The sequence below is a fragment of the Dicentrarchus labrax genome, unplaced genomic scaffold (genome assembly GCF_905237075.1).
Source record: "Dicentrarchus labrax unplaced genomic scaffold, dlabrax2021, whole genome shotgun sequence".
Classification (NCBI taxonomy): Eukaryota; Metazoa; Chordata; class Actinopteri; family Moronidae; genus Dicentrarchus; species Dicentrarchus labrax.
In genome coordinates, this window is record NW_026136715.1 from 13,943,680 (window position 1) to 13,965,691 (window position 22,012).

Here is a 22,012-nt window from a genome sequence, read left to right on the forward strand (position 1 = left end):
ATAGACTAATCCGAAGGTCACGGAGGGCCAGATGGGATTTGTAGGCATGGCGTGATAATATAAAATCTCTGCGAGAAATGATTGGATGATGTTTCTTTCAGAACTAAAACTAAGAAAGCATATTTGTAATTTAATTCATATCAAAGAGAAAATAGTTTTTACCACTGACACAACTCGAAATCTTGCTGGATTTTGTTCTTTTATTGAAAGACTTGCAAACAGAGCACAGTTTACATATGGACAGAATAGTGTTTGTTTAGACTTGTTCAGGAGAAAATCACAGAACCTGGTATTACATAGAAAGCAGAATGACATTTAGAGAGACTTTTTTTTACATTTCAAAAAGGAGCAAATATAGACAGCACTGTCCAATTTACAGTACCAAATGAATGTGTCAACAAAACTGGAAAATGCAAACAAACGTTCTGGGCAAAACTTTTGGAGATCTTTGAAAAAAAAGAAGAGGTGTGTGTGTGTGTGTGTGTGTGTGTGTGTGTGTGTGTGTGTGTGTGTGTTACTGCAAAGCCTTTATACATTATCTTGTATATTAAGTTTTGTCTCCAGCCCTCCGACAGGTGTGGTGCAACTCACAAGAAGTGACAATTCAAATTTAAATACACTATATAATAAAACAAATATCTCCAGCAATCTCCAGCAGCCAATGGAAAGGCTAGATCAGTTAAGTTTCACACATTTCTGTACAACTGTGTGACTATAAGCTCATGATTTTGCAGCTTTGCTATGGAATAGCTACATAAATAAATAAAAGGAATGGAAAATAATGAAATGGGATGAGCTCACTTAAAATAAATGTCAGTTTGGATATGAGGAAGTTTACAATATGGGAGTAGAGCAAGAATTAGGAATCCAGTTCTTTGTATGTATTTACATTTAGTAGGGAATAATGCAAATAATAACACTTCCTCAGCTGTTAACTCTCACTAATAGCTGTTCCTTGTGTAGATTCATATTTCACATACTGCGTTACGTGCTTGGATTCGAGTATGAGGAGGTTGTATGGTGAGCATTCATGCGCAGAATCTGGATTTGAGATGCAAAAAAACCCCCAAAACGTTTGAGATCTTTCTTTTGGCAGCTGTCATACAGGGAAATACAGTGCACTAGTCCCCCTACAATCCGGTCATGAGTATTTGAATGCCATAGGGAGACTTCTCTATACCGGTATTCTCAATATGAACACACATCCAAACCAAACGACAATGTATGGTTACTTTTCTTCTTAGGAGCAAGTGGATGATACTTCTGGGTGTCTTTTAACCCTCAAGTTTAAACTATAATTCCAGCGTTCCAGGTGTTGTGTATTGCATCCTGCACACCTGCTTCAGAGACCCCTGCCCATCCCAGCTCTGGGTGACTGGCCGGAACGAGCAGCATCCCTGTCTTCCTGCTCTCCTGCAGCCTGGGGTGAGGACTGTGTGGGTGGGGAGGGTGGGGGGTAGGAAGGAGGCGGGATAGTAAGGCGAGGTAGAGACGGCAGCGCAGGCCTGGGAGAAGTTGGAAGAGGCGGAGGGGTGACCGAGGTCGCAGTTGAGGAGTGTTGTGAGGAGCGTGCACGGGAAGTGGCAGGTGAGGCGTGTGTGCTCCGGGCACGTGGTGGCTCAGCCGGGCAGTCACTGATTTGCTCTAGCAGTGAAGGCATGTCTCCCTCAATCTTCTCCAGCACGGCAGCCATTTGCTTTTCTATCTGCTCAATCACACTGTCCATTTGCCAGTCGCTTGTGGAGCTGCCACCTCCTCCATGCTGTAGCCCAGTACCGTACATGCCTATCCCTCCTCCACTCGTATACAGGGAGCTATACGGACTCCCATAGCTCCCTGCCATCCCCATCCCTACTGTGCCAACTTCTGGGCTGTATGGTGTGGCATGACGGCCCAAACTAGCAGAGCTGCCTACTGCATAACAACCCTGTCCTGTTGTAGGACCTGCCCTTGCTATGCTGAACTCAGCACTGTGTCTGTCGGTTCTCCTGGAATCCCTATCCCTTCTACCCACAGGGCTAGCATCCTCCCGTAGCCTAACTCCTAGTCCTACATCCACCCCAGCTGCAGGCCCAACTGCTGGGGTGACTGATGTTGCCACTGACCTCTCTGCCACTGCTTCAGGTAATTGTGTCTGACACCAGCTTCCGTCAGTCTCATCCTTCTGCTCCCTCTGCGTGGTTGGCCTCTTATCTGGTGAGGCGGTTGCAGCAGTAGAGCCTGTGGGTGGAGGGCCATGGAGCGTTGCAGCCATCTTACGTTTGCTGCTTGGATCAGGGCAAGTGGATGTGTGTTTCCGGTCAAGGTTAGAGCCTGAAGAACCATCTGACAACTTGGAGGCGTCAGGTGTCATCATGGGGCACGGTTTGGTTTCTGGAACAACTTTATTTTGACCGAAATTGGCAGCCATTTTCCTGGTTCCATCACCTGCTGCTTTCTTTGTACTAACCTTATCAGGCTGCTCCTGTGCGAGTTTGGGGGCTGCATTTGATTGGCTTTGCTGACAGAGAGGCTCTTGAATATCTGATGGGGAAGTTCCTACAGATGGGCCTATGTTCATCTTGGTCTCATCCGGTTTTTCTCCAACCTTACCCCTCCCCTCATCCTGGTCCATACCTGGTGGTGTATTTTCAACAGTAACCTCTAAAGACACACTACTTGACGTTATCCCTCCATCACTTGTCCCCTTGTCTCCCTCATCACTTGTCCCCTGGGACACACCCCCTTCACCATCTCCTGCCTCTTCACTGCCCTGAACCTCGGCTGAACTGTCAATCAGTGCCTCTGAATTCTTCAATCGTTGCATGAAGGTGGTGACACGGATCGCTTTCTGCAAAACAGACATAGGAAGAAAAAGGAGAAAAGGATAGTGGTGTAAAAAGAATTAGATTTACAGTATGCTGGGTTTTTTTTCAACACCCATATTGACTTGTTTCCCTAAAAGAAAAAAAAACTTTGATACTATATTTGGTTATGGCAAAGCATAAAATATAAGCCTCGAAGACAAGCATTTGACGAAAAGCCTGTCAAGGCACCATGATTTAGCATCATCATACTAAGCGCTGAGATGTGGTTTGTGCGAAGTGAACAGTGCAGTAAGATTAGTGCCAGTTGTTTACTTCCAGGAGGCTATGACATATTGTACCCTGGTTTAAATCAATCTCAAGACTCACTCCCCAAGCCACTCCTTAACTGCTTGTTGACTGGAAAAGGTAAGTGAACAGATATGTGTAAATCTCCTTTCCATTCTTTCTTACACCCATCTGACTCCTTTTGATCTGCAAACACTGAAGGAGTTAGGGGAAATGTGTGAGCTTAGAAGTTGTTTCTAAACCAGGGAATTGATACTCTGGAAGTGAAAAGCCATTTGAACACAGAAATGTCACTGAATACAACATGGCTTGACTGAGCAGCTTCTGTATAGCTTCAAGTATGACTTGAATGTAACACTGAAGAACAGTATGGGTCGATGAGCCAGGATTCACGTAAGAGGAATGACAGAGGGCCTTATAGTTCAAATCACTGCAGGTCATCAGTCCACAGTGGCCTATATCCCCTATATCCTTTCCATTTCTCCCCCTCCTTATCTACACAAATATAAAAACTAGACAAGCAATGAGCAAACCCTCTTCCCTGATCATTGCTGATAATTATCTTGTTTTTACCAATCTGGTTTCATAGACTAGTGCAGATGAGGAGTAAGAAAGGAGCAGAGCGGGCCACTTTGAACATCTGGGTCTAATCCAATGAAGAAAAGTGGGGCAGAGTGGATGGATCTCTTCTGGGACAGGCAGAGTGACAGTGGGCAGGAACAGAGCTTATGAGGAGAGTTTCACCAGCCCAAACATGATCAATACATCTCAAGGCTGACCGAGGTTTAACTGGAAGTGTTTCCTGATTGGCTGTGACTTTTATAGACAACTTCAGCAATTGAAACCTCCTTTTAATTCAAGAGGATGTTCCTCCATTAGAAAGATGTTTTGTTATTGAATCATGCCAGAGTGAAGGTGAGTTTCTGCCCATGCTGCTCTGTCCTTCCACTCTCCCTCATAATGAACTACAATACCTTCAACTCCTGGGAACCACATGGGGAAAGAGAGAAGAGGGTTATAACTGTTACTTATGTGGTTAAGTCGGCCTTGCCATCTCGACTTCCTCCATCTCGGTCTTCTGCAACCACACCCCAAGGACTTCCTTATGATCATCACCATATCATTCGTACATTTTAAACATCTCTGCAGAATTGTATACTGAGCTAAAGCACATTATGTGTGATCAATATTACAAATAAATTCATAATCACAATTGTCATTTCTCCTGTAGCCATCTTTATTATTGGCAACAGCCCTCATCCTGTTTTTCTTCCTTTTCCTCTGCTGCTTACTTAGCTATATTATAGCCAATTTCATTTCATGCCACAGAAAGAGAGTGAGAGTGAATCCATACCCGCCATTTGGCCTTTGCAAAGTTCTTCTCAAACTGGGCGCACACACCGTCCTTTAAGTTCTTCTCTGATGCACCATTTCCCGCAATCCTGGCACAGGTGACAGATAGCATACAAATGAGTACAAGCCTTTTAGATGTGTTCCAAATGTTTGTGCTCTTGTGGTTATTTGCACACAATTACCATTCATGCCAAAGTGCATCCTGCGCAGTGATTCTTAACATCTGGTCCACCTCCATGAGTCGACAGACAAGCTCCTTAGCTGAGAGAGAGAGAGAGAGACAGTGAAGACAAAAGGTCAATTCAAGTGGCATCATCTAGAAGAGGAAAATCAGGTATCAATAAGTAGTCTAAAAAAAATCAAAAATCATGGATGACAATAAACATTAGGTTGTGAAGAGACATTTTCTGATTACCAACACACTAAATGCTTCATGCTATTGAAAATTCAACTGGGTATTTATTGCCATCGTGTGGTGGAGCTAAGTACCTGCAGGTGAAATATCATCCCAGTAAGGAGAATCAAACTCAAAGTCACCAGCAACAATGCGACAGAAGATTATGCGATTATGTAGATCTGTGTTCTCCTCCTCTGTCTCATCATAAAAAGGAGGGTTACCTGATAAGCTGCAAAAAGGGGAACATTCATAAAGAGAACAGAGGATAGGGAAGTTATTTCAAAACCACAAAAATAACTCATTATGAATCAAACGAAGCAATTATTCCGCTACAGCTCAGTTTGTAATGCCCTGCTTGTTGAATTATAGCTTTGGTAATTACTGATGGAGACTCACAGTATGAACATAATGACACCCACAGCCCAACAGTCTACAGGACGACCATATCGGTGACGAGCCACCACTTCAGGAGCTGAGAGACAGGAAAGACAAAGAGAAAGAGTGAGAGTAAGAGAGATTCAAATGACTTCAGTTTTCATTTATAAACCATCATGCCACATTCATAATTCTACCCTGCACACAAGAGCTCCCTTTTGTACTCTCTCCTTCTCTCATTCATTTTCCGCCAGGGCCTCTGTTCCATTTCCTTATTTATTTGTCTAATTACTCAGTTCAGCATTATGAATAACTGTCCTGACCTTTCACTGGAGAGAACCAGGCCAAAGCACAGTTCTGCACTCCAAGTCGCCCTCGCATAAGTCTCACAGAGAGCCGAGAGAAGTGCGAGACAGTACACAGGAGATCAGTGGATATGAAAAGAGAGGAGGAGTGGGAGGACGAGGAGGAGGAGGGCGAGAGTTAGGTGCTTTCAATTCTGTGTATGTGTTTCACTGGTTTTCATGTCTGCTTTTCCCTATAACAGTTTACCTCTGACAGATTATGATCTTCAAAGGCAGAAGGAAGTAAAGAACTCAAAAAGGTAAAGCATGCCTGCAGGGCTATCTTCACAACAGAAGGTAAAGCTAATGGAAGGGCGTAGAAGGGGATGAGAGACAGAGAACCACGGAGGAGTAAGGGTATATACAGTATAAAAACAGAACCACAAATAGTGGTGAACAAAGAACATCCTACCCAGATATTCTGGTGTTCCACAAGGCTCGGTGATGGGTCCGTTCTCAAACCTGGACAGGTAGAAATCTCGCAGAACTACTTTGTTGTGATTGTTTTCTGTGTAGTACATCAGGTTTTCAAGCTAAACAAAATGACAGACAGTATAAGTATCCTCATACAAATGCACACAGAGTGAAGCCCTATTATATTCAGACCATCATTACAGATTATTACTTAAGTACATTGTATTATTGGAGCCTGTGGGAGTATTTGTTTTTTCTAAATCAATGTTATTATAGTTTATGTTCAGGCCAAAGTGTGTTCTTTTGTTTGACTTGGCTCAAAGACACATTTCCCTTTGGGGACCATAAAATTAAAGGTGGAAGTTCAAGTTTATTTGTTGTGAACAGAGGAGTGAGGTCAAGATGATAACAAGTCTCTAAAGTACAAACTTTCAGCAAGTAGTAATGGGTCATCAGATAAATCATTAACAGTAATAACAGTCATACTGTTATATGTCTTAAAAATAATAATATGTAATTTCTTAACAATGAAGGGTACAAAAGTGTGTATATTGGCCCCCCTTTATGAATTAATTTCTATTTCTACACTGATCTGAAAATGTAATTTTCATTCAGTTTCATGGGGTCACAGGATATTGTCCAGACCATATAGACCAAAAGACAATATCAGCTTCTACCAGTAGGGGGAGTCTGAAGCACAAGATATGCTGTAATTCCATCCTAATGGGTTGATAATAAGGGCTAAAGATATGAATCTGTCTGCATGTGTGTGTGTATCACTAGAGAGTGCATTAAGCCATAAAGACAGTGTTTATTCCCTTGCTAAAATGTTATCAAATGTTGAGTCATTAACTGAGATGACAATGAGTGCAATGCTTTTATGTCTCCATAGAGATTCTTCTAGACTATATACTGGAAATTGCTTTCTGGGGTGTGACGGCACTAACTCTGTAAATGTTTTTGTCACAATGCTTACTGTATTTTTAGTGGTAAGTCCCCTGTCTTCTTAAATCTGTTCATGGTAATGGCACTCACTGCACACACACAGCCACACATGCCATAATGTAGGGAGAGGGAGAAACCAGAGTGTGTACCTTGAGGTTCCTGTGAACTATGTTGAGGGAGTGTAAGTACGCTACAGCCTCCAGGACTTGTCTGATGACATTGGAGGCGTCTCTCTCTGTGTAATTCCCTTGGTCCAGAATCCAGTCGAACACATCCCCTCCTGTGGCACTGCATGCAGTCAAACACATCAGCAGACACGTCACAAAATCTGCTAATAAAAATTAATGCAAGTTGGTGTCACTGTTAACCACATGTTGCAACAAAATAATTTACTTTGAGCTTTCAGTAACACAGTTATCAAAAGCCCTGTGCTCTTGTTTTATTGTTCATTAGTAAGGCAATCTGCTTCAACAGGCCTAAAGCTAGCACTGCTGAGCAATTAACAATTAGAGTTTGGTCATTACTCTAAAGGACTTGGTTAACTTCCGAGAGAGTATAAATGAAGGGTGTGATCACATATCGCCCTCAGCAAGAGGACTATTGCCTGGGCAAAAGTGTGAGCTGTGAACAGACACCAACACATACACAGACTGATGCACACACACACACACACACACACACACACACACACACACACACATACACACACACACACACGACCGCAATCACTTTGAGTGCAGTTTGTCTCTCTGTAGTTCAGTAACAGAAGGGAACTACTTCACTCAGCTTCAATCAATGTTTTTGCTTTCAAATAAAGTTGCAAATGTTGAAACTGCACTCGTCTCAAGTGACGCAGATTGGGCCCGCTTTGGCGTATCGATCCCGAGCTCTCTGTAGAGACCCTATAAAGTAGTGCTTCAGGAGCACTGAGTAATGTTGAGTGTTACTAAGAGCAAATATCTCATAAAATCTAACACCTTCCTCTGTTGCTTAGGGGAGCAACAGAGCACACAGTAATAAGAGGGTAGACTCAACCCCTACCCTCTAGCTGATGGATTTGTGTGTGTTAAGGTACATGACGGCACATACACAATTAAGACACACACATTGATACATATTGTCTGGAGTGCTTACACAAGAAAGACAAATAGCGATAAATGAAACACTCACAGTTCCTGGATGATGAAGTACTCTTTCCGGGTCTCAAACGTGTCTATCAACTGAAGGATGTTTGGATGGTTGACCCTGGAACAGCAAAAAGGATTCACAGGCTGTAACCTTACAAGAGTGAAGGGTCTCAAATGCAATTGAAAGGTGCTAACCATTCTCTGACTTTTGAATTGTCTTATCTACAAAGACGACTATGTGGGGGCGTAAATCTCTTCAGCTAGGCAGATACTTCAAAAACAGTGCAAAGCAGAAGTTACAAACATCTGACCTTACATTATTAACCGGGGGATATTGTACGGACTGTGTTACTGGAAGTATGATCAGAAATGTCAAACAAGAAAACATTCTCTCCGTCTCTCCGCCTCTCTCAACCACTCAATCATACACCCATCTGTCCATGGACTGACTGCGTACAATTTCAGGATCATGATTTCGTTCTTGGCAGCCTTGCGGACTTTCCTGCCGTCTTTCTTGAGGAATTTCTTGCAGACAAACACCTTGTCTGTTTGTCGGTCCTTAGCCAGGCACAGCTCGCAGAACTCCTTCCTACACAAGAAAAAAAAAAATAGACAGACAGAAAGATGAAGGCAGAAAAGGCAAATATAATCAAAGAAGAGTGCCAAACAAGTGTGGATGCTTTCAAGAGGCGCAGCATAATATTCAAATTAGGGAGACAAAGTACACTGACTGTTTTGGTGAAATACAGTGAAATAATTTAATAGGGAGTAGAGTTGTTCTAAAATGGGTCTATTGCTGCCATCACCTGGTTTTGAACCTTTGGGGCATTCAGTCCTTCACCCAAATGGATTCTGAGAAGCTGCATGATGCAAAATTAAACTACAACTTTTTAACTTTTTAAATACTATCAGAAGATTCAATGAACATTTTTATGAAAATAAAATACAAAGCAATGACCACGCATTTTTATCTTTATAACCTTTATCTTCCTTGTTTCCTTTCTTTCTAAAATGAAAACGAGCACATATACAGCAAATGTGTGCACTTAATTCTGACTTAGTGTGTGTGTGTGTGTGTGTGTGTGTGTGTGTGTGTGTGTGTGTGTGTGTGTGTGTTATATAAAAGATGAGCAGAAATCTCTGAGGCCAGATGCTGATGTTGCCATATGGCCTCTTATACTGATTAGTGTGTGTGTGTGTGTGTGTGTGTGTGTGTGTGTGTGTGTGTGTGTGTGGTGTTTGTGTGTGCCTTCAATGTGTCAAGGAGAGGTGTTCAGGGAAAGAAAACGGCCAGTATTTGGCCATTCAAGCAGCAGAGTGATTTTCACAGCTCTTTGAAAATATGTCCAAAAGATTTTTTTTAGGCATGACTTAGAATATTTAAACTGAATAAAATACAGACCTTCCAACAGTGTGTTGGAATGGATGAATGGATCAAAAAATATACAGACAATTGGTTGAAATTTAAAAATGTGTCTCTGTCTGTCTGTTACACACTAGCCTCATGCTATTACCTTCTGTCATTTCTTCAGTGAGACTGTTTGATATGCCAAACCAAATCTGCAGGGGAAATGGGTCCAATTCAATTTGAAATAATTCATGAAGACAATAAAGACCGTTTGGGAATACTGGAATGTGCCCATGAATTCTACATGGGAGAGGGGGGGTGGCAACAGTGATGCATGCATTAAGCTTTATGGTACTTACGCTCGGAGAACCTGTCCAATCTCATATTTGTCCGTGACATCAGACATGCTATCATAAGTCCGCCCATCCCGCAGGGCAAGGCACCCAAATGGCATGACGGCATTCACCTAAGAAGTAAAGAAAAAGACGTTTCAATTGTACTACAAAGGGGAAAATAAAGCATAAATTATTTTGATGAAACCTTTAGGTAACAGACAGATGAAGGGATTTCAGAGCAGCATGGACGGGCATGTTAAAGAGGAAAAGAGGTACTGATGAAACATTTTGAAAGCCTCTAGTGGTTGAAGTCAAAGACACCAAGGGAGTGTCATTACTATTAGCCTTAAAAAAAAAAAATACAGTACACTGGAGAACAACAGATACAGCCAAGTCAACTTCTGAAATGAATCTGGATTCAAACGCTTCTGGCAGCCTGGTTGCGTGCCAGCCTTGTCAACAGATACTAAGCTACCCACTAAGCTTCTCTCTACTCTGCTAAAGTCTGCAGATTCTGTGCAACGTCTGTCAAGTTCAAGCTAAACTTTATTTATAAAGGGCAGTATCTCTGTGTCCCTAAAGCAGCTGGCTTCTCTAGCAATCACTGGAGCCCCCGAGTAACACTGACAGCACTGGGTTTTAATGACAGGAAAATTAGTTTTTTGTCTGTAGTCCACATGTATGTGTGTGTGTGTGTATGTGTAAGTTTTGGATTTATCTTCTGATCTAGATCAGTAGTTCATGACCTTTTAAACTTGCTCACTCAGAATGACTTTTAAACTCTTTAACCTCATACTAACTCTCACTGTTAGCATGGTGCCTGAAAATACACTTCACAAGGGGAAAAAACATCCACTCCAAGGATTACGTATAGTATATATATATGAATAGATATATGTTCTTCACGATTACATTCTTTCTATCATGTCCACCCTAAAATAGCTTGTGACCCCACAGGAGGTCCCAAACGCCCAGGTAGAAAATCAAGGATGTAGATAGTGAATCAGCAATCAATATACCATCTCACCACAGTCCTCAGGCAATCCTCACCCACATCCTTTAACACTCCATCTACTGTAGGAGACAGATTTCCCGAAAGCTTCAGCCATCTATCCTCAAGATCCTTTCTCCTCTCCTAAATACCTGACAAAACCTAATCTTGTTGGATGATTCATTTCTATTGTTTGGACTTTCTCTTAGTGGAGTTTAGTTTCTACCTATAGTTTATCTTATGTCTCTGTGGGGCTTGGGACCAGATCAGGACGTTTCCATGGAATTGACCAAGTCAGGAAATATGTGAAAGGAGGGAATAGGACATTTGAGAAGGAGCTTTTATTAATGTGAGTAATATCAGAGGCAGCTAGTAATGCTGTGACGATGGCTTCAGGGTTGTGTGTAAGTGGGGGAGAGAGACAGAAGAATAAAGGAAATGGAGAATATGATGTGAGTACAAGAACAGAAAGACAATAAAAACCCTCAGAGGTAATGACATTTTACGGGTGCTAATTTAGGATTAAGGAATGAATATCAGTGATGTAAATCCTCACTCTCTCTCTTTTTCTCTCTCTCTATGTGTGTGTGTGTGTGTGTGTGTGTGTGTGTGTGTGTGTGTGTATGTAGCATCGCCATTGTAGATGATAGGGCCAGAAGTGCTTCTGATCTATGGTGGAGGCGGGGCTGGAGAATACTGTGTAATCCCAGCGCTGGCCCTAATCTTTAATCTGTACCCCTAATCCAGAGCGCTGGTATACACTGTATGTGTGTATGTGCGTGCATGTATGACTGTGTGTGTAAGCAAGTGCAAAAGTTGATGCGGACATGTCACATGTGTGCAGTTATGAGTTCGAGCAGAAGGATGTGTGTTTGTGCAATTGTACATGTGTGTCCATATGTGCGACCTTGTGCGAGCATAATGCCCCAGTGAGACCAAGTGGAATTTAGTGGTGGATTGAAAAGGCCTAGTTTTGCCAGGAGATTATGTAAGCACAACAACATTCCCATAACAAGGTCCAGGACAGTGAAGGTGAAGGCCAGCTTAATGTGAATGGCGCACATCCATCCCTGTGGGAACACAGCGTCCCCACTGAAATGTAGTAACAACTGCTAAACAACAAATGTCATTTGTCAGCAAGGGTCAGCAGATACACTCACCAATAACTTAATGATATGATACAGCATGAGCATTGTGGCTCTCTGTCCCTGCTGCCCAGTTTGTACAGTCCCAAATCTCCACTGTTAATGCTCTCAATTGTAAAAGCTCACCATATAGGCCACAGTTGATTTTCCAAACATCAGCAGTAACCTGAGAACAAGGTGACTGAATGCATATTTAAAGGTCTAGTGGGTAACATTGTGGATGACCTTAAGGCAGAAATGGAATACAATATTCATAGGTATGTTTTCATTAGTGTAAATCTTTTCTGGCAGTTTGCAGACACCATAGTGAGGGAGTTTCAATCTGCCACTACATTGTAAATTGCCACTAAATCCTACACACTAGATCATAAAAGTCCTGTCACTGGTGTCAACTTTTTAACAAACTTTTCCTCCTGTCTCTCCGCAGTCAAGGTTAGTATAACTTTAGTTCTACTTCTCTTTTTAATATTAATTCCCCGAAGGCTTGAAAGGTTGCTGTGTTCATAAGGTCAGGTTTGAAGATGAGTTTATGGTCTGTCCTTTCTTTTAGATGTGTTTTCCATCTTCTCTTGTGTACTGGTGATTGTTGTCTTTCCCTTGAAAACTCAGATGCCTTAAAAACACCATACCTGCAGAATACTGAGTCAGTATACGAACGTTGAAGTTGACGGAGAGTAGGAGGCGATACAGGAGGATATGAGAAGCAAGGAGATGAGAAGGGAAGAGTGGGAAAGATTTGAGATGAGGAAAGAGGTGAGAAACAATGGGAAGAGAAAAGCAAGGAGAAAGGCACACTGTGACTAAGTGAAAAGGTGGATAGAGAAAATAGTGTACATGAGAACAAAGTGTACAACACAGAGCTGCAGAGGCAGATTGAGAGTACCTCTCAACCTCACGGCTTCACAACTATGTGCGTGTGAATGTTTGCACAGGTGAACGTGTGTGTGTCTGTATGCGAAGTGGGTGCACGTAGGTATGTGTCAACAGGCTATGTGTGATAATTTGCTGTATGACTCATGTTTATGAGCATTTGAAGGGCTGTCCCCAAAGTCAGAAAGCACTTGAAGGCATGCTGACAGGGAAAACTCTCTGCAAAACAAATTCATAGTACGCAGTCTGAATGTCTGCTGGATTAGTGAAGGTGGCATAATATCAGACACCAAATCAGCACCAGCACAGATCTCATAGCAGATCACAGCTGCTTTGAATCAACAATACTTGGCACTGTGCTCTGGGTGTTTGGACATTTCAACGGCAGAAATTCTTAATCTTTTCATAACACAATTTTTAAAATTTCTGTATCCCTATCCTTCTTTTTCATCTGTCCATTTTAAAGCTACAAACTGCAACTTTCCGCATATTCATGCCATGCAAATATGAGGTGTCATGTTTGTTAAGTTGTTTCATTCTTAGTGAAACTTTCACTGTATTTCTAAAATGATGAAGTATCTCCAACCAGTAAATATGCTGTTTTTACTGCTTAGTCAAATTACCGGTAGGCAAATATATCGTTTCAGGGTGAAAAAAATTAACCCCATTACACAGATAGAGCAAACATGATAGATTTCAGATTTAAAAACAGAGTTCATGTTTATGTCACTCAGCTTAAATCTTTGATCCATTTAAAGCTGTACTGTAAAAAAAAAAAAAAAGACCAAATGAGCTTTTTGCATTTTGTCCTCCCATTCCACCCTTAAAGGGAGTGAGGATGTCAAATTTAAATATTCACAAAATGAGTCGGTGTTTTTGAATGTGCAGGTACCTGTTTGTCAATGATTACCCATGTCATGTCATTGTGGGTCGCATCTGATCATAGAAGACACATTAAATAACAAAAGTAAAATTCTGCTCATATTGCTATTAAGTGTCAAAAGCGGTGCAGACAACTGGTCGCTCTGACATGATGAAACAAAACTGAAATGATTCATTTGTTTAACTCCTACAATTTGAATAAAAATATGTGTATGCTGGAATGCTGTTATGCAATACAAAATTAAGAATTATTGACAAAACATTATTCGTAGTACATTTTCCTTATGCCTTTGAAATGCACACCCATTACCACACGTGGGCACATGCAGACTCAGGTGTGAAGGCACACTGAGCTATCCGAGACATCACACTCTATCTTCGTTCCTTAAATCAAATTGCTAGTGCATGTCTGCATGTGTCTGAGTGTGTCTGTGTGTGTCTGTGTGCTTGTTCACAAGTGTTGTGTTTAGGCTGCAGCAAGGCTCAGAAATGAATCAAATGGAATAGAATATCTTTTTATCAGCTCAGAGGGGAAGTATTTCAGAGGTTCGTGGCGTCAAGGTTATTCTAAGAAAATCTGCTATTTACTGGCACAATCTCCTTAGCCACCCTCACTATTAAGCCCATGCTCCATCCAACAGGGGAAAAATAAAGAGAAAAATGGTGCATTTTGCAGCTCATCACTAAATACAATATGAATGACACACTGAAGAAAAGCAGCCTGTCACAGTTTATGTTCTGTGTGACAAGCTGCTGGGACTAGTTTGGCTTTTGATGCGCCCTCATTTACAGAAAGCCCAGAATAATTGCAAATGTATGTTATGTAAATATTTCATCAACTACTGTGCGGAGCCGCTTTTGCTGTCTTTGAGTCTTTCTGTGTTGTCAGTCAAGTGGTTAGGTGTGTCAGTGTGTCCTTGTCACTGTCGTACAGATGCAGCACAGCGATAAATCAGCAACATTGTCATTATCAGCATCACCACGACACAAATCCTGATGTCTGCACAATGTGATTAACTGATACCGCATCGGCTTTGTTAAGAGGTGACACTAGATCTATGGTATGATAGGATAAACTACAACAAGATGTGTGTAAAAAAAAATTATATATATACTATCAAGTATGTCAGTGTTTTCCTCAGGAGCAGCTGACCTCAGGTTATGTCTGCCTGTGTGAACAAGAGATGACAGGCTGTGCATGTCAGACTTCACGTGAGCACCAACCAGAGTTACACACGTGTACACACACACGCACACACACTACCTCCACGAAGAGCATGCATGTGCATCCATACATGTACATTTTATACAGCTCAGTGCACGTCACTATATGAGTGTCCCTGTGTGACAGAGAAGCACGCTGAATATATGTGTCCCTCATTAATGTCACTCCACCTATATCACAGCAGCATGGACACAGGTGTGTGCTTCCTCCCTTTCTTTCTTTTTTTTGTTCCCCCTCCTGCACCTTTCCCTGCCTCTGCATGGCTTTCATCTCATCATTTTGCCCTTGCCCGTCCCTGTTTCAGTAACTCTTATCCAAAAGGTTTAATCATGCCAATTCCTCACGGAGACAGAAGAGAAGAACATCAGGGGTGATGACTGATGTGGCAACCCCTGATGTTCTAACTGTTCAAACACTAATGGGCATAACACAGAGGAAGACTGTGGACATGTTAACCATTCCTGCACTCTACAGCCACTAATCCTACTGCACTAGCCCCTTGGCGTGTGTATGTGTGAGAAAGTAAATTATGAATATATATTTAAGAGACACTAACACATATACACACACCTTCAGTATAACGGAAGGGAATGGTCTGAGTGCCAAAGGCCCTCTTAGGGGTAATTAAGCCCACCATTACCATCCGCTTTCCCACCTTTAATAAGATTAGCAACAATATTTGCACACATATTTGCTCTCACCTTGATAATTATTCGTGTGCAAATCAGTGTGTCTTTTCATCTGTGTATAACAAGACGTGACAGTTGAAGCCTGTTCCTTATTGATCAATCAAAACCACTCATGATTTACTTGACTTAACACATAGAAAAACATGGCCAAAATTGACTTTTTACTTTAGAGCTAAAGGTTTCAGATTTCATTAGATTCACAACCTTATGTAAGAACTGCACTGGGTGTAGTTAGGAAAAAATAACACAATGAATATTCTAGACACAGCTGAAAGCCCTTTCATGTTGTCATTAATATAATTTGGCCAACAAAACTTATTTCCAGAAAGGATATAATGACATTAAGCAGAAATCAGTCCACTGATTCCTACTGAGCTCATCGCCTGATGATGTATGTGTGTTCGATATTGAGTGGAGCACGCAGACGCCCGAGGTTGGTCCCAGGCCTTATCAGAATGCTGTGACTGTGAAAGTGGGGCAGATAAAGGAGTGGTGAGGACGTGACAGAGTACACAGGAGAGAGGAGCTGAGAGAGATGAAGAGGAGAAGCAGATGAAGGGCCAATTATCAGCATTACTGTGCTTGTTAAAATCAAGTGTACTAAAGGATGCAAGGGTGAGAAAGAGGGTGAATGGATTACCATCCTAAATACATAGAAACATACACAAAAAGTACAATATTAAAGAGTTACGCATGAGTGGTTCCCATGTAATGGCTAGTGTGTGTGTGTGTGTGTGTGTGTGTGTGTGTGTTCCATCGATACCCATTACATCTGCTTCTTCCACTGAGTCCCCAGTATGGGGTCTTCTCCAAGCTTGTTATAAACACTAATTCCCTTATTGCTCAAAGAGCGGCTCTCATCTAAGGCCTGTGTGTGTGTGTGACTGCGAGGCATACACAAGGCCAGAAACAGGCTTAATAAGGAAATGCACTAATGAAAATTCATCACATCTGCCCAGAGAGAGAAAGAGAAAGAGAGAGCGAGATCCGTTTCCAAATGCAGACACATATAAAATCTACCTAAATTTATGTAGTCTCACACACACACACACACACACACACACACACACACACACACACACACACACACTCCTCACACACATGAATATACAGTATTGCCTTATTCTGAATAATACTGTTGGCTTCATCTGCTTCTAAACCTTACACTCTGTCAGAATACTTCCTTCCTCACCTTTTCACTGCCCCCCCTTCTTGCTCCCCTCCTGCGTGTCCTCTGTTTCCTGTCCCCTCATTAGGGAGAGTGGATCTGTGCAGGTCTTGCACAGTAAGTGTGTCCTCAGGGAGAAGGGCCACAGAGTGCCTTTTTTTTTGGACATACGTGTGTGTGTATGTGTGTCTGCAGCTTACGTAGAATGATGCAATGTCTGGCTGACAGGCTTGCTCTTTCTGACACCAGAATAGCCCGAGGCGAGACCTGCAGGCACATACATACACACTGTATGCATACAATACACAGACTGAATGATGGATAGTGTGCGGTTTTTGTGAGTGTGTGTGATTAACTTTTTGACTAAATCTAGGACTGTGCAGATAAGTTGGATTTACACTCATACGTACATAATTGCACAGACGGAGGCAGAAACAAGCATTTTTTCTCTCCAAGCTGGATGTAAATTCAAAATAGAAAATCTAATGGGGCTCAAAATGATCACGACTGAGAGAGAGAGAGAGAGAGAGAGAGAGAGAGAGAGAGAGAGATGGGAAGGAGAAACGGAAGACAGTCATAAATATATTACATAAATCTGTTGCATAAAGCATATACAGTACATGCATTTACATGTTTAGAGCATTTCTCTCCCATACTGTAGAAATATTTATGAACGATAGCATGTGGTCTCTTTCTCTTTCCCTCCTTTCACTCTAACATGTGGTTTTGTTCTGTTTCCTTGTTGTCCTGCCTTGCCTGTCTTACACTGTCTATCCTGTACAGTAAAAGCCATCTATTTGCACAGATCCCTACCTCCACACACCCTCCGTTTACTTATCCTGTAATGGTTTGTCCTCAACATGAGGATCAGATGGAAGAATTTAAGGCTGAAGGTTGCTACCTACTTAAATGCCAAATCAGCTATTAAAAAAATTCACAAATATAAACAATAAGTTTAAAGGAGTATTATAACTGATCACAATTCCAAATATAAGCCAGTTTTACGCTAGTGGTTACTAATCTTACTGAACATTTGATGTAGTACCTTTTACATTCTCTGAAAATATATCAGATTTAGTTCTAGTGCTGAAGACTACTGAGAGTCTACTGCCATCGGCACAGCGCTCACAATAACAATGCTAACATGTTGATATTTTCAAGTACCATTCATCATTTAGAATATTAGCATGCTAACATTTGCAACAACAACAAGTGCAGCCGAGGCCAATGGAAATGTTTTTAGTATTGCAGTATTGTTTAGTCTTAAAGTTTTTGACAAATAAACATGTTGAACTGATGACAGTGCTAGAAAAGTTAAGGGATCACCAAAGCGTCGATCCGATAGTTTTCGACACATTTAAAACCGCAAATGTCGACCTGCTGGTGACACACAAGAAAAAGTCACCAAAGTCAGTATGATTAATCCTCAGGGGACCATGAATGTCTGTACAACATTTCCTGCACATCCATGGCTATTGAGATATTTCAGTCTGGACCAAAGTGGTAGATAAAGTGACAGACAAATACTAATGTGCCAATCAACCTTAGAATGACGGGAGGCTCAAATGCTTTGCTCGGATTTTTGGTATTAGACATTACATTTGGACCAAGGATTATCATGACGCATTGATCACCTATTTGCTTTGACCAGTGGCAAAATAGTTTGTATCTGATTGACTCACAACCAAAAAAGTATTACTGTATACAAACAGGGAGTGAATGGAATAAAGGTATCAATCTAATACCATTTAATACCATGAGCCTGACACAAATCCCACATTTGTGAAGCTTCTAATGATCAGTTTTCCTTGAGGCTGTGTCAGAGAGGTGTTGATTTAACTTTATTTTTGAGGCCATAGTTTTTGTTGCAACAATCAACATTGATTGATTGATTGATTGATTGATTGATTAATGGATTAAACTGAAGGCTGTAACTGATGTTGTGTCGCAACCACAGGATATTACTTAGATGTAAAAGAAAAGGGTACCAAATATTTTGTTCTCAAATTGAATGTTAGGGGAAAGGGACTATCCAATAAAACAGTAAGGCTACTGTGTAGAACATTATATTGTATAACTTTGTACATGTGTTACAGGTGTTATTGTGTCCACATCCTGTATATGAACAACACTAATCATTGTTGAACTGTGAGCACATGTGCCCTCAGAGAATTGTGTTATTCTGCGTGGAGCAAGGAACCAGTGTACAGTACAACAGTGAATTTAATGAAATTAACAATCAATACGTTCCATTATTTTTAAGCCTGTATAACCCCAAGTGTGTAATAGCACAGCTTTCGATGCTTAACCGATCTTTCCGTGGATGTCTGCTACTGACTGAAGCAGCTTTGTCCTGTGCTGTCTCTTGCAGCAGCCAGCCTTTTGTTTGAGTTTTTTTCCTTGGCAGTTTGTCTTTTTGACTATGTTTACAATAATGTGGATTAAACCGAAAACACAACATTCTCTCTTGATTTTGGACGTAAAAAAATCCCTACTAAGCTGGCATCTTCTATCCCTGGAAATTAAGATTTCTGAAAATACCCTCCCGTGTGGGATTTGAAATTGCCAGCCTTGTGCTATAATGAGGATGGGGTAAAAAAAAGCGTTTTGAAAATGTTGATATGCAATTGTCAGCTTGTAAACCTGACATTAATGTAGCCATAGCATGTCTGCTTACAAACAATGTTTAGGTGCCACCTTGCTGTTGTCTCCAGTTATCTCTTTTTTAGTCAGTTAGTCCATCAGTTTCACCCAGAAATTATCATTATCCCTGGACAACAGGTCGTCATTTTGACTATCAATCACAAATCAGTGTTTCAAACTTGCAGTCATTTGATAAAGTGTGTGACTTTAAATATCTTGTTTGTTGTTGTTGTTATACTCAGTTTGCACTTAAAGCAAATTTAAAAACAGAAGACAATCCGATCTCTGAAGCTACAAATATATTACTGACTGTGATTTATTTATGCTTATACCACTATGCTTCCTCTTCATCCTGATGTATCTCTAGAGCGTGTCAGGAAAACAATGCTGCTCTTTCTCATTTGTCTTTATTGTGAATAAATATTGTATTTATACAACATACACAAGTAAACAAAAAACACACAAAAAATAATATTTCACGCTTCACTCACGCATGCAGATTTGGAAAAATAGACATGCAAAAAGTTTGTGGTGCAGAAACAATTGCCATGCCAGGCAGACACGACCATGGCTCACGTGTCAAATGTAAAACCACTGAATTAAACGGCTCTTGTCTGCTCTGTCACACGCTCACCTCACACACAATGCAACATACATGGCAGACATAGGAGGTGAGGACAGAGAGATGGAGGAAATTAAATGTTGCTAATGTTTCAAAAGTTAGAGATCAGTATAAAATATTCAGAGGATATGTGATACTCTGGGGAAGAAATGTAGAAAGCTGTGAAGGCTGTGTCTAGTGTGTGTGTGTGAGAGAGTGTATCTGTGTTTGTGACTGAGGGGTCAGTGGAGAGAAACAACATTCGTTGTCAAGTAGTCTCCAGAAATCTCCAGCATGGTGTTGAAGAGTGTGTGTGCACACAAATACACTCACACATACTAGGGAAGAACACAATCTATCAGTGACTTAAAATGCAGCTCCCTTCAGCACCATGAGCTGATGCTACTGTGTGTGTGTGTGTGTGTGTGTGTGTTCAGGGGGCACTTTTGGTTACACTTCATCCACTTTCAGATGATTGAGAAACACTCATGTGGAGGGAGAACTCACTCACACACACAAACGCACATGCACTCTGTTCACTTTCTATGTCACACACATACAGACCCACTAATGCACCTACCCACGATCCACCTACACACACACACACACACACACACACACACACACACACACACACACACACACACACACTTGTGCAAATTCAAATGGTTTGCCCTCTCTGGGGAATAAATTAAACTGTAAAACCTTCTTTCCCAGCATCCATTTGTGTGTGTGTGTGTGTGTGTGTGTGTGTGTGTGTGCGTGTGTGTGTGTGTGTGTCCATGCACACCTGAATTTGTGAGTGTGTATCTCCATTGATCACGACTGCATTAATTCATTCCTTTTGTGGCCAAACATGGCCTTTAGACACACCGCGCAGAGTGCCTCTCCAAAAACCCAGACTTCAATTGAGAGGCTCAATCCACACCTCAGTTTGCATGCACACACACACACACACACACACACACACACACACACACACACACACACACGTAAACAAAGTAAGAGATACATACAGACGCACACACAGACACAAGCTTTCACAGCTCGTGACACGCTGTCATTTAACCCTCTAGCGCTGTATGGCTAATCGGCAGCAAAGAAAACTCAACCGTCTCCCCTCTTTTACTCCATTCCTTCACTTAACATTCACAGCAAACCTCTCTCTCTCTTTTGTTTAGTCTGTATGTTACACCTCCGCTGGCCGAGATGCCAAGGAGTGCAGGAGTTCAACTTTATTCTTGTCTGTTCATGTTTGTCCTTCACACAGGTGTACAGAGATTCTTATTGACTGTGATGAAGAAAACCTCGGTCAATAAAAAGCTTGAGAAATGTGGAAGACCTCACGTCGTGAGCCTGAACTGCTCTGCCGACTGCTCTGCCGACTGCAAGACAAGAAAAAAATTAAAACAATATGAGCCGAGCTGTATCCTGGTGACTTTGTTTCTTCTGTTTTTATAAAACAGCAAACAGTATTTTGGTACTCGGTGCTATTCACCACTACCCGTTGCACTGCATATGCCTGTGAATGTGGATGTGAGCTTACTTTTCATTCCAGTTACCATTTTGTCAGAGTAAATTTCCAGTTTATCATATGGTAGATGTTGGACTTTTGAATAAAATTGCATAATATGTTACCTTTGGAAACCTATATACAAAAAACGTATTTCCACATTGAGTTTGAAGGCTGAAAGATAATAGACTTTTCAAAGTTGAGTATTTCAACATAAAAAAAAAAGCTATATAAGGGGCCGCTCTGCTATGTGAGGTTTTAGATTGTCAGTATGTGAGATGTGGTTGTTTCTTTTCCACCATGTCACATCTGCAGTAATGTGGACCCTGAAGGCTTCTGCCTCACACACACGTATGCACACTTCTGCTCTGAAAAGTGGAAAGCAGCTGTCACCATCATACATACATGTAGATGTTACAAATAGAAATGCATACTAGGAGTCACATCAGATTAGTGTAGGTGCTGGAATGTATGCTGTTGCCCAGACTATGAGGTGTCAAGCAGAAAGAGTCTAAGCAAAAGGCAAAAAACTTTTGTTACATTAGAGGCATTTGG

General features: G+C 41.4%; 1 protein-coding gene across 2 annotated transcripts in view; it reads right to left on the reverse strand.

Annotated features, from left to right (window-relative positions):
* Positions 1 to 180: 180 nt before the first annotated feature.
* The window catches only part of camkvl (CaM kinase-like vesicle-associated, like), a 34,910-nt gene continuing 13,078 nt past the window's right edge, over positions 181 to 22,012 (reverse strand). For both annotated transcript variants that reach the window (XM_051426204.1, XM_051426206.1), the window contains 10 exons: positions 9,755 to 9,861; positions 8,505 to 8,636; positions 8,091 to 8,165; positions 7,070 to 7,208; positions 5,974 to 6,094; positions 5,239 to 5,314; positions 4,935 to 5,071; positions 4,628 to 4,706; positions 4,447 to 4,534; positions 181 to 2,830 (listed from right to left, as the gene is read on the reverse strand). In XM_051426204.1, coding sequence (XP_051282164.1) covers positions 1,343 to 2,830; positions 4,447 to 4,534; positions 4,628 to 4,706; positions 4,935 to 5,071; positions 5,239 to 5,314; positions 5,974 to 6,094; positions 7,070 to 7,208; positions 8,091 to 8,165; positions 8,505 to 8,636; positions 9,755 to 9,861 — 2,442 coding nt within the window. In that variant the 3' untranslated portion in view covers positions 181 to 1,342. The remainder of the gene's footprint in view (positions 2,831 to 4,446; positions 4,535 to 4,627; positions 4,707 to 4,934; positions 5,072 to 5,238; positions 5,315 to 5,973; positions 6,095 to 7,069; positions 7,209 to 8,090; positions 8,166 to 8,504; positions 8,637 to 9,754; positions 9,862 to 22,012) is intronic.